Source organism: Leptinotarsa decemlineata, unplaced genomic scaffold, assembly GCF_025532065.1.
Source record: "Leptinotarsa decemlineata unplaced genomic scaffold, Ldec_3_MD MMD2_tig00000251_RagTag_RagTag, whole genome shotgun sequence".
Lineage (NCBI taxonomy): Eukaryota > Metazoa > Arthropoda > Insecta > Coleoptera > Chrysomelidae > Leptinotarsa > Leptinotarsa decemlineata.
Genome location: NW_027412547.1, coordinates 3,710,001 through 3,725,256, shown reverse-complemented (window position 1 = coordinate 3,725,256; position 15,256 = coordinate 3,710,001). Strand labels below are relative to the sequence as shown.

General features: G+C 33.7%; 1 protein-coding gene across 1 annotated transcript; it reads left to right on the top strand.

The window, feature by feature from the left end:
• The first annotated feature begins 10,654 nt into the window (after positions 1-10,654).
• LOC111511668 (uncharacterized) lies at positions 10,655-14,327 on the top strand. Its single transcript, XM_023167700.2, has 2 exons — positions 10,655-10,738; positions 13,929-14,327. The coding sequence occupies exons 1-2, from the start codon at positions 10,697-10,699 to the stop codon at positions 14,271-14,273; spliced, it is 387 nt and encodes a 128-aa protein (XP_023023468.2). The 5' UTR covers positions 10,655-10,696; the 3' UTR covers positions 14,274-14,327.
• The last annotated feature ends 929 nt before the right edge of the window (positions 14,328-15,256 follow it).

Here is a 15,256-nt window from a genome sequence, read left to right as displayed (position 1 = left end):
TCAATATGGTGTGTCCATACTTTTCAGCAATACTCTCAAGGGCATACACTTTTTCAAATGTTTTTGTCTGTAAAACTTTAAGTAGTTGGTTTTTGGTATAGTAATCTATAAAATACATATTGTTATCCATTAAAAAACTTTGTATTTCATCTTCCCTTGAATTTTTATTCGGTACTTTGATGAGCTGTTGCGAATGATAGGAAGCGTTTTCAAGAACTATTACACTATTCGTATCCAAATTTGGGATCAATATGTTTTCAAACCATTCCTCAAAAATATTAGCTTCCATGCTCTTATGACAGTCAACATTGCAGTCCTCAAGTTTTTTTCCACATAATTTAAAAGAATTCGGAACCCATCCTTTACTTCTTCCGCAATGCACAATAATTAGTCGCGATCCTTTGTTATCAGGCATGTCTATATTTAGTTATTTGTTATAAGTATTTGTTACGCAATTCCACTATTCTTCTGCTTTCCATAACTGCTTGACGTTTGTTTATTATTTTAAATCTAAATCCTAGTTTCTTTATCCAATTCTGAAGAGTTTTGTCACAGCATCTCACGTTATGGCCGAAAGTATTCAATTTCTTCCTTATGATTTCAATTGTGGGAATCTCATTGATTTTGTAACAGTCGTATATTGTTTTTTTGAATGATTTCATTAGATGAACATCTAAAGGTTTTGGTAATCCCGCATCACATCGCGTCTTGCATTCATAAGGTTTGTTTTTGACTATTTTACGTACAGTTGAGAAAGGAATTTCGGTCAAATCTGATGTTGCTTGTGATAGTTTCTTTCCCTCGAAAGCAAACTTGATATGTAGATTCTTATATACATTGAAACATATTCTCTGTGTTTCAATATTCAAATGCATCCGAATCTTATTCACTGGTATCTCTTTTTCGCATTGTTCACTAGCGCTATTGGAATCACTACACTGAAAAAGTCTGCGTTGTTATCACAGTCGTTAATACCATTAGAACTTGTCCAAGGAAGCCACATTTTAAACAAATAACAAAAATTTTAATCAATTATAACTTCACCGATATCGAATTTCAACACTCAAATCGCGATCAGTCCTGAACTGAACATTGACCTCACATTCTATTGGTCACCGTAACATGACTTCAAATTTAATTTTATGACTCTTCAGCCAATCATAAAACTCGGTTAGTAAAAATTATCCAATACGAACCGCCAAGTCTACAGTCCACTTGGACTAATTCGTAGCGGCATTAATTCTTTGTATTTTTTTGACCTTTGACTTCGCCGATAGCTTTAAGAATTATTATATCGGTTACTTCGACTATACCATTTCTGTATTCTCATTTTCTTTCAAATATGTTAATGAATATTCATATCAGATGTTTTTTATCTCATATCTCTATTTCAGATATTATTGGTGAACAGTGAATGTTTGGAGAAATACAAAGAATGCCTTGAAATGAACAATCTTACAATTGATGATTTGAAACCTTATAAATATGGAGACAAATTGCCAGAACCTCAATTATGTGCGTCCAAGTGTGCCGCCAAGAAATTAGGTGCACTTGAACCTGACGGAACAATAAATTTTGTAAAAATAGAAAACCACCCAGAATTCATAAAATTTTATAACAGTGATACGAAGAAATGTTTGTCAAAATTACCGAAAATAGTGGAATGTGTCGATATGCAGGTTGCACTGGACTGCTTTGCAGATATTGGATTATCGATGGATGTATGTTAGTTATTAGCCAAATTTAAAAAGCATCAAATAAAATAGTTCAGCCACTCAGTAAGATCATGAATTATTTCGATATCCAGAACTACAGTCTTCTACATCGATATGAATGTGAATCTGAAATCAGCTATCACCGATGTTGCCAATTTGGTTGAAAGGGCAAACTAGTAGCATTTTTAAAGGCCCACTCGATGCCGCAAACAAAAAAATGACAGTCGCGTTCCCAAAATATTTCATAAAACGATATTTTTTTAAATGGAACACCCTATATTTTATCATGCATTTCGATTTTTAATAACATTCTCACTTATAAGGAAATATTTATTTCTTTCACTCGTACAATAGTTATTTATTATACAAGGGGAAAACGTATTAGATTTTAGCTCGAGGTTGTGTTGTCGACGCGTAGCGGAGGGAGACAAAAAACCGAGAGCTAAAATCTAATATTTTTTCCGTGTATAATACACAATTCTTTTCTTTGATGGGAAAAACGACGATTCAATATTGAAAAAAACTATATTATTACAATATGTTAAAGTCAGAAAATTATCGATGTGAAATTTGAATTTTTAAACAGGTAGGCTGTTGTACTTATAGCGTTGCTACGAAACGCTATAAGTACAATCAATAGAAAATCAAATATCTTTTAATTTAATTCTGTGATTTGATTTAAAAATTGCGAACTTAGTGGTCAGTAGTTTGTTGTGGAACTTTAAAAGAAAGCTCTTTTTTAAAGTCCCGCTGGGTTTAGGTTGAAAGTGGGTTCAACAGAGAGATACCAGACTTGGGAGGTTCAAAAAACAAAGTTTATTTTTGGGTTGGTTTGAATATAACAGAGCTCGAACCAGGTAACAACTTAATATTTTGATAAAAATATCTAGGTTTACACACCCTAAGGCTCCTAACATTGTATATTCAATGGACCAAAAGAATTCATAATCTCATTCCTGATCGAGGCACACGTTTTTCAGAGTTGCTGGTTTTTCATAACTCTCAAAACTAAAGATTTTCGTACCTTTTGATTCTCCTACTGACATCTCTAGGCGAGAGATGCAACCCTTCCAATTCTGGTTAGAGTTCTATAATAATTGTTGATAGATTATAAATCATGCCGAGATATTGTTCCGTTACAAGTTATTTTGAAAAATGTCTAATTCCGAGTTTTCTCTGACTCCAACGGAGTTAGTAGAAGCAGCAAAAGTAGCGTCACAAAAATTATTGCCAGCTAAATCGCTGAAAATTTATGAAACCGCGTATTCAAGATTCATGGAATGGAAGATGAAATAGACATGCAGTTCTCTCTCGGAGACGGTGTTATTGGCTTTTTTTTCGGAGCTGGCACAACAACAAAAGCCATCAACAGTGTGGTCGAATTATTCAATGAATAAAAGTATGTTACAATCCAATAATAATGTAGACATTTCAAAATATTTCAGACTAATTACATTTCTGAAACAAAATGGGAAAGGTTACACGCCCAAGAATGCTGCGATATTTACGAGTACACATATTAGTGACTTTTTAAATGATGAAGTTTATTTAATGGCCAAGGTTGTTGTTGTATTTGGGATTGCAAGAGCTTGTCGAATTTGTGAAATCAGCCAGGTAGCATTAGATGATATTGAATATTCGGGAACGTTATTAATTCTGAAACTCAAGCAAACAAAGAATGATGTGAACAGCAGATTTGTAGTTACTGAAGAATATATTAAATTTTACCGATGTACATAGCCCTTCGTCCAGCAGCAGCAAAGGATCGCCGTCTGTTTTATGCATATCGCAATGGAAAATATGTCAATCAGGTTGTGAGTAGCAATTAGTTTAATAAGGTACCTGAAGCAGTGGCTAGTTTTCTTCAGCTTGCAAATGCCAATTCTCAGTACGGATTTCGTGAGGAAAAATCCACGCAAGACGCAATTGCCATTGTGTCAAACAATATTTATGACTTTCTAGATAAAGGAATTCCGTCGATTGGTGTATTCCTAGACCTAGCCAAGGCATTTGATACCGTGGATCATTCCATCCTTCTGGACACACTTGAAGATTTGGGAATAAGGGGTACAGCACATTCGTTTTTCAGAAGTTATTTGAAGAACAGAAAACAGAAAGTACGAATACAAGATAGTGAAAGTGAAGAACGAGAAATCACATGCGGTGTATCCCAAGGCACGGTATTAGGGCCTGTATTGTTCTAGATATATCTGAACAATATTTTTCAATTGGAGAGAAACGGAAAGATCGTTAGCTTTGCGGATGATACCGTCATAATATATAATGACAATAATTGGTATGAACTTAAATCAAAAATTGAAAATGACCTGACAGAAATAAAATTGTGGTTTGATCATTGCTTATTGTCAATCAATTTCAACAAAACAGTTTACTTACACTTCAGTAGCTTTGAAAATGCACTTCCCACCTTTGATATCATGATCCAAAAGAAATATAAAATAAATCAAGCCAAAAATATCAAATACCTTGGTATTGTATTAGATTGTCACTTTAAATGGGACCAACATGTGAGATTTCTGACTCAAAAGTTACGCTGTATCCTGTACAAATTCAAACAACTGACGCAATATCTCAATATCAAGCAGAAAATAATGATATATAAGAGTTTAGTAGAATCTCATTTGAATTATGGAATCATTGGTTGGGGGGGTCTTTCGAAAAGTTATAACAATATACTGGAAATCTCGCAAAAACGGTTCCTCAAAATTCTTCTCAATAAGAATAGAAGATATTCTAGTGACTTGCTGTTTTGTAAAGCTGGTGTTAATGATGTTAGACAATTATATTACATACAAGCAAATCTGAGGCCAATAGTGAAATCAATATTTTTTTTAGGAAAACAAAATATTTCCTTAAGAGGACATAGTGACAGCGGACCATTATCACCAAATGGATCCATAGTTAATGAGGGAAATTTCAGAGAACTCTTACGTTTCAGAATTAAATGTGGTGACACTCTTTTGAAACAGCATTCAGAAAATGCTTCCTCAAAAACCACATATATCAGTAGCGTAACCCAAAATGAAATAATTGAATGTTGCTGGGAAGAAATTATTAGTAAACTATTGAATCAGATGGCAACTAATAAATATTACAGTTTTATTTTTGATGAGACCACAGATTGTAGTCATACCTCACAAATGTCTTTAGTACTTCGATATGTAGACAGTAATGGAGATCCACAGGAATCTTTTGTAGGCTTCATCGATTGCCATTCAAATATCTACGGTAATGCGACTCATGAGCCCTGTTTAACTGGCAAAGTACTAGCTAAGAGTGTTATGAATTTCCTGAAAAAGCTCAACTTGAATTTAGATAATTGTGTTGGTATTGGCACGGATACTTGTAATTTAATGTTAGGAGAGTAAAAAGGAGCTGTTAAAGAACTTCAGAAATATTTGGTGAATGCAATCAGATGCTCATGCAAAAATCATTCTTTGCACTTATCAATTTCGAAATGTTCATCCGTTCAATTGATTAGGAATTCTGTTGGAATAATTTCTGAAATCATTGCGTTTTTTAATGCTTCCTCTAAGCGGTCTTTTGTATTGAAGCAAATAAATCAAGGGAAATTAAAATCTCTGTGTGATACTCGATGGATAGATAGGCATGATGCAGTAATACTTTTCAAAAGTTCCTTTAAAAACATTATAGAATGTTTGGAACATATAGCGGAATGGCGTGAATCTGAATCTTCTTCAAGAGCTGAATGTTTCTATATTGACCACGAATTTTCTAGTTTATTGCTTGAGCGAAGTTTTGAGCATTACTGTGAATGCAAGCAAAATTTTACAAACCAAGGCCATTTCTCGACAATATGCAGCTAATTTAATAAAATCCATTATTGAAACATTAAGAGAACGTCAAAATGCAACAAGACATTTCCACGTTATTTTTGAACGGGTGAGGAATATAGCATCTGAATTAGGTGTATCAATAATACTGCCCAGAATAACAAAATCACAGAGTGCAATGACCCAGAAGATTATTATCGAATATCAGTATTCATTCCACTCTTGGACAATATAATCGATGATCTTTGTACAAAATTCAATGATAATAAAATGTTTATTTTCGATTTTAATATTTTGGTACCAGGAGTGGGAAATTCAAAAAGTATTTGAAGAAATTCAATCAGCAATTGGCAATATCTCCAAATATTTATCAAAATTATAGAGTATATCAGAAGACTATATAGTTTCAGGTATTTCTGGGGAAATTGATCTATACAGACAGTTCTGGCAGAACGTTAGTGACGTTCCCACTTCCATAGATGACGCTTTTAAAAAGTGCGATTCTGACATTTTTCATTTAATTGAAAAATACATTATGTTGAATTTGACCTGGTCAAGCAGTGTCGCTTCAGCAGAGCGAAGTTTTTCAGCCTTGAGGCGCCTCAAAACTTGGCTCAGATCCACAATCAATCAGGATCTTTCAACTGGTCTAGCACTATTAGGTACATGTACATGCCTGGGACTTACCCATAGAAGCTAATGCAGTAATAGATCGATATGTCAATAAGAAAAACCGAAAACTATAATTTATTATTTAATTTATCTGTTGCATTATCTTCCGTACAATTAGTGAGATATACTTTTCAATGAACCTACCTATATTGGTATGTAGTATGATAAGTACAACGAATATCATTGTTTATTTTTACTCACCTTGCCAAAGACAAAAAATGTTGTTTTTCTCTAAAATCTAAAGTTTATTTTTATTCATTTCATTTATGTTAAAATTGAAGATTTAACAAATTTGACGTTTTTATTTCACAGTTTCCTAATAATTCAAGTCATTGTGAAAGGTGAGTTGGTGAAAAGGCCAGTATGCATTTTTTTCTTGTTGAAATGGTGGTATGGTGAAAATATTTTTCTCCGCAATTACCCCCCCTGTAAACGAAAGCTGTATACGCGCCTGAGTGATGTAATTATCCATTTCAAATAGTTTACATCTCAATACTGTCTTCATTTGGATATAAATGTCATCAGTTATTTTGTTCACTGTAATAACCAATTTGCTCTAAGACAATGTCACGTAAAACGCTGATTTGAAAGAATGCTCTGGGTAAGTTCAAATGGCAATAATAAATCTGGGTTTGCGGGAATCATAATTGAGAAATATTGTTCAATTTCACGTTTACTTTTACGTTTCTCCGCTAGAAGAGTCCAATTCCGTTTTCGGTGTTTGAATGTCTTTTCCAGCTCTATTAAAATTGAAATGAGGAAATATCGGTGTGACGATCTTCAAATCATTTGATCTGTAGATTTAATTATTTTCAATCTCTCCAAATTCTATGAATTTATGAAAACTGTATAGATTGTGGTAATCATATTGAAGTCGAATAAAAATTGTTCAAATAGTTTTTTACAATTTTACCGAAATGACTAATTAGAGTCTTCAGTGGTTCATATTACTTTTCGGGGTGAACGTGTATAAAGTTCTTCATTACAATTTTCATTTGTTAGAACGTAAAAACACCTAGAGAAGATCGATGTTAATTGTATACTTTATTCTTCAACTAGAATTTCAAGGATTTTTCAATTATTATAAATTATTTTTCTAATTGAAATTTTTTTCATATCATATCATTTTGGATACTTGATTGACTGTTAAAATATTTGATGTGGTTCATCTGAACATATTCGAAAAACACTTTGAAGTGAGATTTTCACTTGACAGTTTACAAAACCGCGCTATACACAGTATTGTGACGCCTGAAGATGCTACCGTTTAGCGTACAGTTTTGCGGTTTTGTAAACTGTCAAGTGGAAATATCACTTTGAAGTGTTTTTTGAAAGCGTTATAATGGATTTTTATCAAGTATCGATCAGTTCTATCATATATAATTTCATCTGATGTCAACTTCCATTGATCAATTGATTCATTGTTGATAATATTCATTTTGGAGAACTACAATAATCATCGATTCTACTTTCAAAATACTCCCCTATTTGTCTGATTTGGTGACCTTCAAATTCCTGTAGAATTCATTAAAAAACACTCAGTCTTCATTGCTCTTTGTAATAGGTATATTATAAACATTGGAAAACAAAGTTCATACAATGTCTATATAACAAAATTATTAGGTCAAGAGTAACATTTCAAAACACCATATCATACCCGTGGGTTGAGCTACCTATCGGGCGCATCCCCAGATAGCGGAACGGCCAGGGGACTGGAGGCCCTGTCCGAGAAACCAATGTCGCCTCACGAACGGGGTCGCCTCCCCAAAAGCCTTTGCAAAATATGCCACCGTGGACCAGCCTACCCAAGCTAAGGTGTAAGGAATCGTGCCGACAGCTGAATGGTCGAAGGGAAAAAATTTTGAATGGTCTAATAAATGAATCAATTGCATTAATAAATCGGTTTATTCTTATCCTATTTTTCTTTTTGTATTTGAAGTTATTCAATTATAAAGAGACAAATCCTGGCAACAGAGAAATGGGGAAGTGAAGTATTGGAGTAAACGTTTCTCATTGGTCAATTGAAGTGTAGCGCGCGACAGTCGACGCTCTGTGATTGCTCCTTAACGCTTGACAGCTTTGCTTTGAAATCGACAATTGTTTAACATGGCGGTTGGCATTGGTGTTATAATCAAGGTATTATTTTCTCATGTTCAGTGTACCATTTATAGTTTGAGTCTGTCCTATTTGCAGTACAACGAATAGTTTGCTTTTGCATCTTCAAACAGTAGAGTTACATATTCAGTCTTTAAGAAAAGTAAGTAAAAAACAATAGTATCGATAAAAAAGTCATGGTGCTCAACCTGCAACACCTCATTTTAGGCCCGAGAAGAGTTGATGATGGGATTTGTTGGTTTGACTAAGTGCATGTTTAAACGAGAGTGATTTTAGTTGTGTATCTTCAGTGGACAAAAGTAAGTGAATGACACATTCTTTTGTCTCATTTGTTTTCATAATTTTTATCATTATTTTTCAAGATAGTATCAATATGCCCAAAAAGAAAAGAGTGGTACCTGGCCAAGAAACTGAAAACATAATGAGTACTTTTCAACAACGGGAATGCAAGTTGCTCTCCAGGTCATAAAAAATTGTAAATGTTGTCCTCCTAGGTCATCGTCCAAGCTGTCCTTTCCAGGAAGGTGGACAAGTCACTGGGAGGCATCTCCTTTATATCGGCAGGTGTAGGCCAAGACTCGCCGAACACACACTCTCTTTGGCAACCTTGAGGTGTCTCACGGTGGCCTCCGTGAAGGTTTTGGAAGGTGCAGCGATATAACTGTCGTTGCGCGGCGGCTTCTTCAACCTTCTCGGGGTTCCCTCCGTGGAGGTGCACAAGTGAGGGAGCTTTTCTGCAGAGGCAGCTGGTTGCTTGCCTTTATTCAAGGTGGAGCTCTTGGCGACCGCTGCAGTACGTGCCCTTGCTGTTGGAGGTGATCTGCTATGTACAGCCTCATTCCAAGCGGTAGATTGGGGTGGACATTTCTGTTCATCCCCAGCTACCGCTTTAAATTGAGGTGAGCACTTCTGTCTAGCCTTGAGATTGGTTTTTGTTTGTGTTGTTTCTGTTGTTTCATTCATGGAGTTACATGGGAAAAGTTGGGAGTCCAGCGTTACCATAGGTAGGCTGGTTACAATGAGGTTTCGCCCAATTCCCCACGAGGATCGTTCGTGATTGCATATCCCCCTACGACCATTCAGTTGTCAACACGATTCCTTACACCTTAGCTTGGGTAGGCTGGCCCACGGTGGCATGTTTTACAAAGGCTTCCTGAAGGGTTTTAGTAATCCTAACCCTACCCAATTCTGCCACTGACCAGGAGTCCAGCGACTCCGTCCGTAAGGCCACATTTGCTTCCAGACAGGGCCTCCAGTCCCCTGGCCGTTCCCCCATCCGCCACCTGGGGACGCGCCCGATAGGTAGCCCAACCCACGGGTTTTGTTATCATTATTCAAGAACATATTTTTTCGGATCATCTGTTTCCCTCTCGAAATAACCGAGATATCCGCTGCACTGTAAAATATAGGAGATGCTATTTATTTTGTTCACAAAGAAGTGGAAGATTTTAAAAATTTTATGAATTTGATAGGAATTGATTTCCGTTCCAAAAAAATCTATATTTGAAAAAATTAGTCCTTTACATGAACATGAACACAAACAAATAAAGTGGTAAAACTTTAACCGAAAAAAATAAATGAAGAAGGTAATATTCTACAATCAGTCTGCAGAGGAAGCTAATCAAGCTCTAGGACTGAGGACAACTCAAAAACATCCTCATCCACTCAAAATTTGAACTATGAAGTTTGAATGCTACATTTTTGTACTCATTGGTGTAGAATAGTATTTTGTGTATCAAAATTTGGACATGGGATTTCTACAGCATCACCATTCTGTCTTAAAATGGCAAACAATACACTATTCTATGGATGTTTCTTCGATGATGGACCTTGGAAATTACAAAAACTCTGTATTTTCAGAACTTCAATCAGAACATTCGGCTGCATTATCCACTAAATCTTCTTCTCGTACTAAACAACGAGATTGTGAACCTCTACGATTTTATAATAATGTTAATTTACTCGACTTGAGGAGTATACAAATCATATACGATATGCCACAGACTCAAAAACTATCTGATAGTTATAGATAGAAAGTAAATGAAACATCAAAATAATATGTGAAAGAAAAATAAAAAATGCCAACGGAACAATTGAAATAAAATAAATAAAAAATCATTTTTTTCCATTGCTCTATTCTTGAATCAGTTTCATTCTGATTCTATAAGATTATTACAATCCTACTCATAAAAAAACGGTTCGCACAAATTATTCATTGACAGTAGCTCCAAAAAACGTCAAGGGCATGTTACGACACGGTTATGATCATTCAATGAACACAAAAATGTTTCAACGAAAACAGGAAATAATAATAATCTATTATATTAACACCTATATATTCAGTAAACATTTCACTCGCACTCCAGAGAAACTTTTAAAATGATCGTTCAAAATGTTCTTGTGATCGTCATACTAGCGCAGGTAAGCGAACTTTTTTCGGATTCATCTCTCAAACTATTCTGGTCACACTACGATATTCCATTTTCATGTCATTTTCTTTACACTGAGACTTGTCACATTCTGTAACTGTGATCTATATTCTTGGAGGGTAGTGATTGAAAATATATATTTTTTCCGTTAACCAGCCCCTACGTATAACAACCCTCAGAAGTCGAAACTTGTGCGAGCTATTTTTTTCATCAACCTGTCAAATCTCTTCAATACGATAAAAACAATATGAGCAGCACAAAAATTATCATCATAATTAAAACTAAGGTCATATGAAACTAAATCTCGATATTCATTTATTCATTTTCAAACAGATAAAAAACCTCATTTCATGAAAATAATTATTCTTATAAAAATGTCAATACAGTCTAAATCATAAATAGAATTCTAATATTTATATGTAAATACAGTTACATTGTATCTACGAGTAGTTACTAAATAAAGCCGAATGTAAGGAGAAAATATAAAGTTATTCTAAACTTAAAAAGTATGTCTTTACACCACCATAAACTTTTTTGGGAGGGAGAACATAGTTGATATCTGACATCAAAAGGAAGTTGTTTGTTATTTTGATCATTGTAATGATAGGTGAACAGTTATTTGTTTATACATATGGTACATCAAAGAATTGAGTGAGTCTTGTTATTCTTTTGGGAATTCTCTCTTTTAGTAAAGATTTGTTATAATTTTTTTACATATATTTTATAACAGAATAACACTATACTTACCTGTCTTCTATTTCCTAGACTAGGTACTTTTAATTCATTTGATAGTGCTACTGTTCTAATTGTATTATATTCCGGATATACTTAATATTTTTTGTAATATAAATATCTGTTTTAAATTTTTTCTAATCTATTTTCATGAACAATATAGGAAGGATGCCATACTACAGCCCCATATTCAAGTTTAGGTCTGACCAAACTATTATAAAGTGTAGTAATCACTTTAATATCATTGAAATGTGCACTTTGTACCATTACAAATCCCATAATTATCAGTGTCTGAGATGCAATTGTACGAAAGTGTGGAGTAGTATATACCTAAATCTTTGACAGTCTCTACCCTGGATAATTCCATACCATTCTTTGAGTAATTATATAGTGTCTCATTTATGGGAAAGAAAGTTTTTGGCTTTCTACTACTCCATCTGATACAAAAAAATGGATGAGAGAATCTTCCAAAGAAAGGAAGGAAGAAATCGATTTGAAAATAAGTAACTCTATACATTTAGTTTTCGGGTACAAGACAGGACAGAACATTTGGATGAACGGAAGATCATTTTTCAGATTCCATCGGTGAACACTATTGATGTCCTCTTGTAGTTTAACACATTCTTGTGAGTTTTCGTTCTGTCTATAAAATTTAAGGTCATCTGCGAATGAGAGACACTCAGAGTACTTTAAATTTTGAGTTAGATCATTACTGATTATAGGAAAAATTAATGGACCCAAGCTTGATCCTTGAGAGACTCCAGAGTTGCGCGAAATTTCCCTATACAATTACTTCCATATTTGAATACTCAAAATTCAAAAATATTTACATTGGGACAGACATATTTAATATAAATTTCATATTTATTAGAAGATGACATTATTTTTGGAAGATGACATTATGTACTTAGTTGCTCTAAATTTGGAATTGATAATCAAATAATTTTGAGATGGAACGCACTTTGATGAAAAAATAAAAATTCTTTGGAAAAAAATGGTTTTAGCTTTCTCTTTTTCCATCTTGAAACAAAAAGAAGGAAGCAAAAATCCAAAAAAATGATAACTCTATGCAAAGATGTATAGATTATGCAAAGAAGTACCTTTCAGATACAAACTGGAAGAAAAAGCCCTGAATAAAAAGGTAAAATTTCACTTGCCTGAAACACGGTTTCATATTTGTTTTGAGAATCTGAAAACGGACGATAATATCATTATTTATTCAAAAACACTGTATTGTACAGACACTCTCGAAGAAGCCATTGTAATGCGAAGCATGTGTTGCGTTTTTGTGAAATTGTTTAGTAGAAATCTCACAATGAAGTGTTTTTTGAATACGTTATGAATTTTCATTGAGTATCGGCCAATTCCATCATATATATCATTATTTCGGAAAGAAATAATTCAAATCCCACTTCAACTCATTTCTATGAATGCGAGAAATGTTCAAGATTAATTCCTGGTGCATTTGCTTTTTCAGCGGCAGGAAATAGTGGAAAAACCTGCAGCACCACATCATCTGAAGATCTTAATTTGCCAAAGTACTCTCTCTCATAAAAAAAATGAAAGGTACATCCTTAAAACAGCTATTTGTACTCCGTCGCAACAAAACTTAGTCAAATCATTTCACGTACTCACGATCCCCTAGAATATCTCAGTGATATCTATGTAGACAGTACCTTTTCATTACACCACATCAGTATAAATGAATTGAAGGAAGTGATAGGAAACATAAAAAATAAGAAAGCATCTGACTTTGATGAAATTTCTATTAAAATTCTCGAAAGTCTTCCTGAGACTGCACTCAATATACTTGTTGAACTGATTTACAAGAGACTATTGATTATTATTGCTGTTGTCAGAACTATATCGAAACAATAAAATCAGATCAAGCCCCATTAGTAAAAAATATTTTGTAAAGCGTTAGGAATTGATGATTTATCATGAAAGAACTAAGTATGCGAGATAAAATTGAACTTGTGCGCCTTGTTGGAGTTAATGCTCTTTCGGCAAGAGAAGCTGCCAGATAATTTTATTACAAACATCCTGATAAACTTCCAGTGAGCAGATAGAATACACTTTTACTTTCAGAAAACAGGTACAATTTTGGCATTTTATGGCAAAACTCAATTATTTTTTTTATAGATAAATAGTTATTTCTGGTATTGTAGATTTAAAAGGCACAAATTAATGCAATATTATTCCTGGGTCAATATGTAAATATATCAATTAATGACATTTTATGAAAACAAGGTCAAACGCACTGTGTGTATTTTCCCTTTTTTTTTGAAGATATTCGTGTTTCCTGAAACAGAAAAGTTCAGAAGGAATAATGCCTCACTTTGATCTTTGTCATTTCCGTTGAAGTGTCGGAGAAAGTATAAATCGTGTGCTCTTAAGTGGATGGGATAAACTAAGAATGACTGCCTTTTCAATTTTTTGTTTCATTTCAGATCCTGCTAACAGCGGCTGAACCTCCAGTTAGGGAATATCCATCAGAAATCAGAGAATGTCTTGAGGAAGTCAATGTTAAAATTGAAGATGTAATTGATCCAAAAAAAGGAAACGAGTTGAATGAAAATCAACTCTGTTTTCTGAAATGTGTGATGGAAAAAACAGGAAGATTGAAATCTGACGGTTCCGTGGACTTTGACAATTTGGATAAATGTAAAATATTTTCAAAAATGCCTGAAGATGCTAAGAAAAATGCCAAGGATTGTTTGAAGGAAATGCCAAACGTGGTGGAATGTGCTGATATGGAAAAATTCGTCATGTGTTTCGGAAAAATTGAGTTGTGAAAATCTAAATACATGTTACAAATTTTAGTTTCACAAATAAAATAAATCAAATGATTGATATTTTCATTCCAGAATACTTACTATTATTGATACTCGGCGGATCAAATATTTTATAACTTCTGACTCAGAATTCCCAATTATGTTAATTTTTGCCACTATTATTGACATCCTCCGTGAGTTGCTTTCTACGTATCGTGTTTCTCAATCCAGATATTGAATTTTCACGTTTGAAACTAACTAAACATAATCAAAAATTACCACACATTATAAAGCACACTACACTGAAGAAGGTACACTATTCATTTTGAAATATTATTACAAAAAAATGCTTTACCAATTATTCAATTAGAAGCATGCTTTCTATCAAAATGAAACAGTCACAAATTCGAAAGTTTATGCTATGCGACTGAACGCATTTAGATGAAACTTCACATAAAAACAGCTTATACACCAGAATAACATATAGGCTACAATTCACAAAAGTTTTGTGTAATTTTGGTCGTAATATAACGATGAGTATTAAGTAAGTTGGAAAAATTCTTACTCCCTGACTAAGTTACTCCATGTAACTGCCTATACCGTTGCAGTTACATGGAGATAATGTACCGTAAGATTGCTTATTTTGAATAGTTTTTGAATAAAAGTCCGCGATAGCATATATGTGGCAACCTATGTGGCAACCACTATATGCAAAATACTGAGCCATGAATACAATTGAATCGGATACTTTCTTAGCAATCCACATTTTGGAATATCTCTCAAATACTTAAAAAAATTGATACAATTGTCATCTAAAGTATTTAATATAGATAAACTTTGTCTTTCATAAAAATCAGGTATAATATAATTCGATTCTTGAAGCTATTCATTACTTAGGGCAGTTGGCATATTTTTTTAGTTACTGTATTTTTAAAGTAAAAATATAAATAACTAGCTGTTGCCCTCTCTTATATTAACGTACAACCGAAGCTCAAGAACCTAGA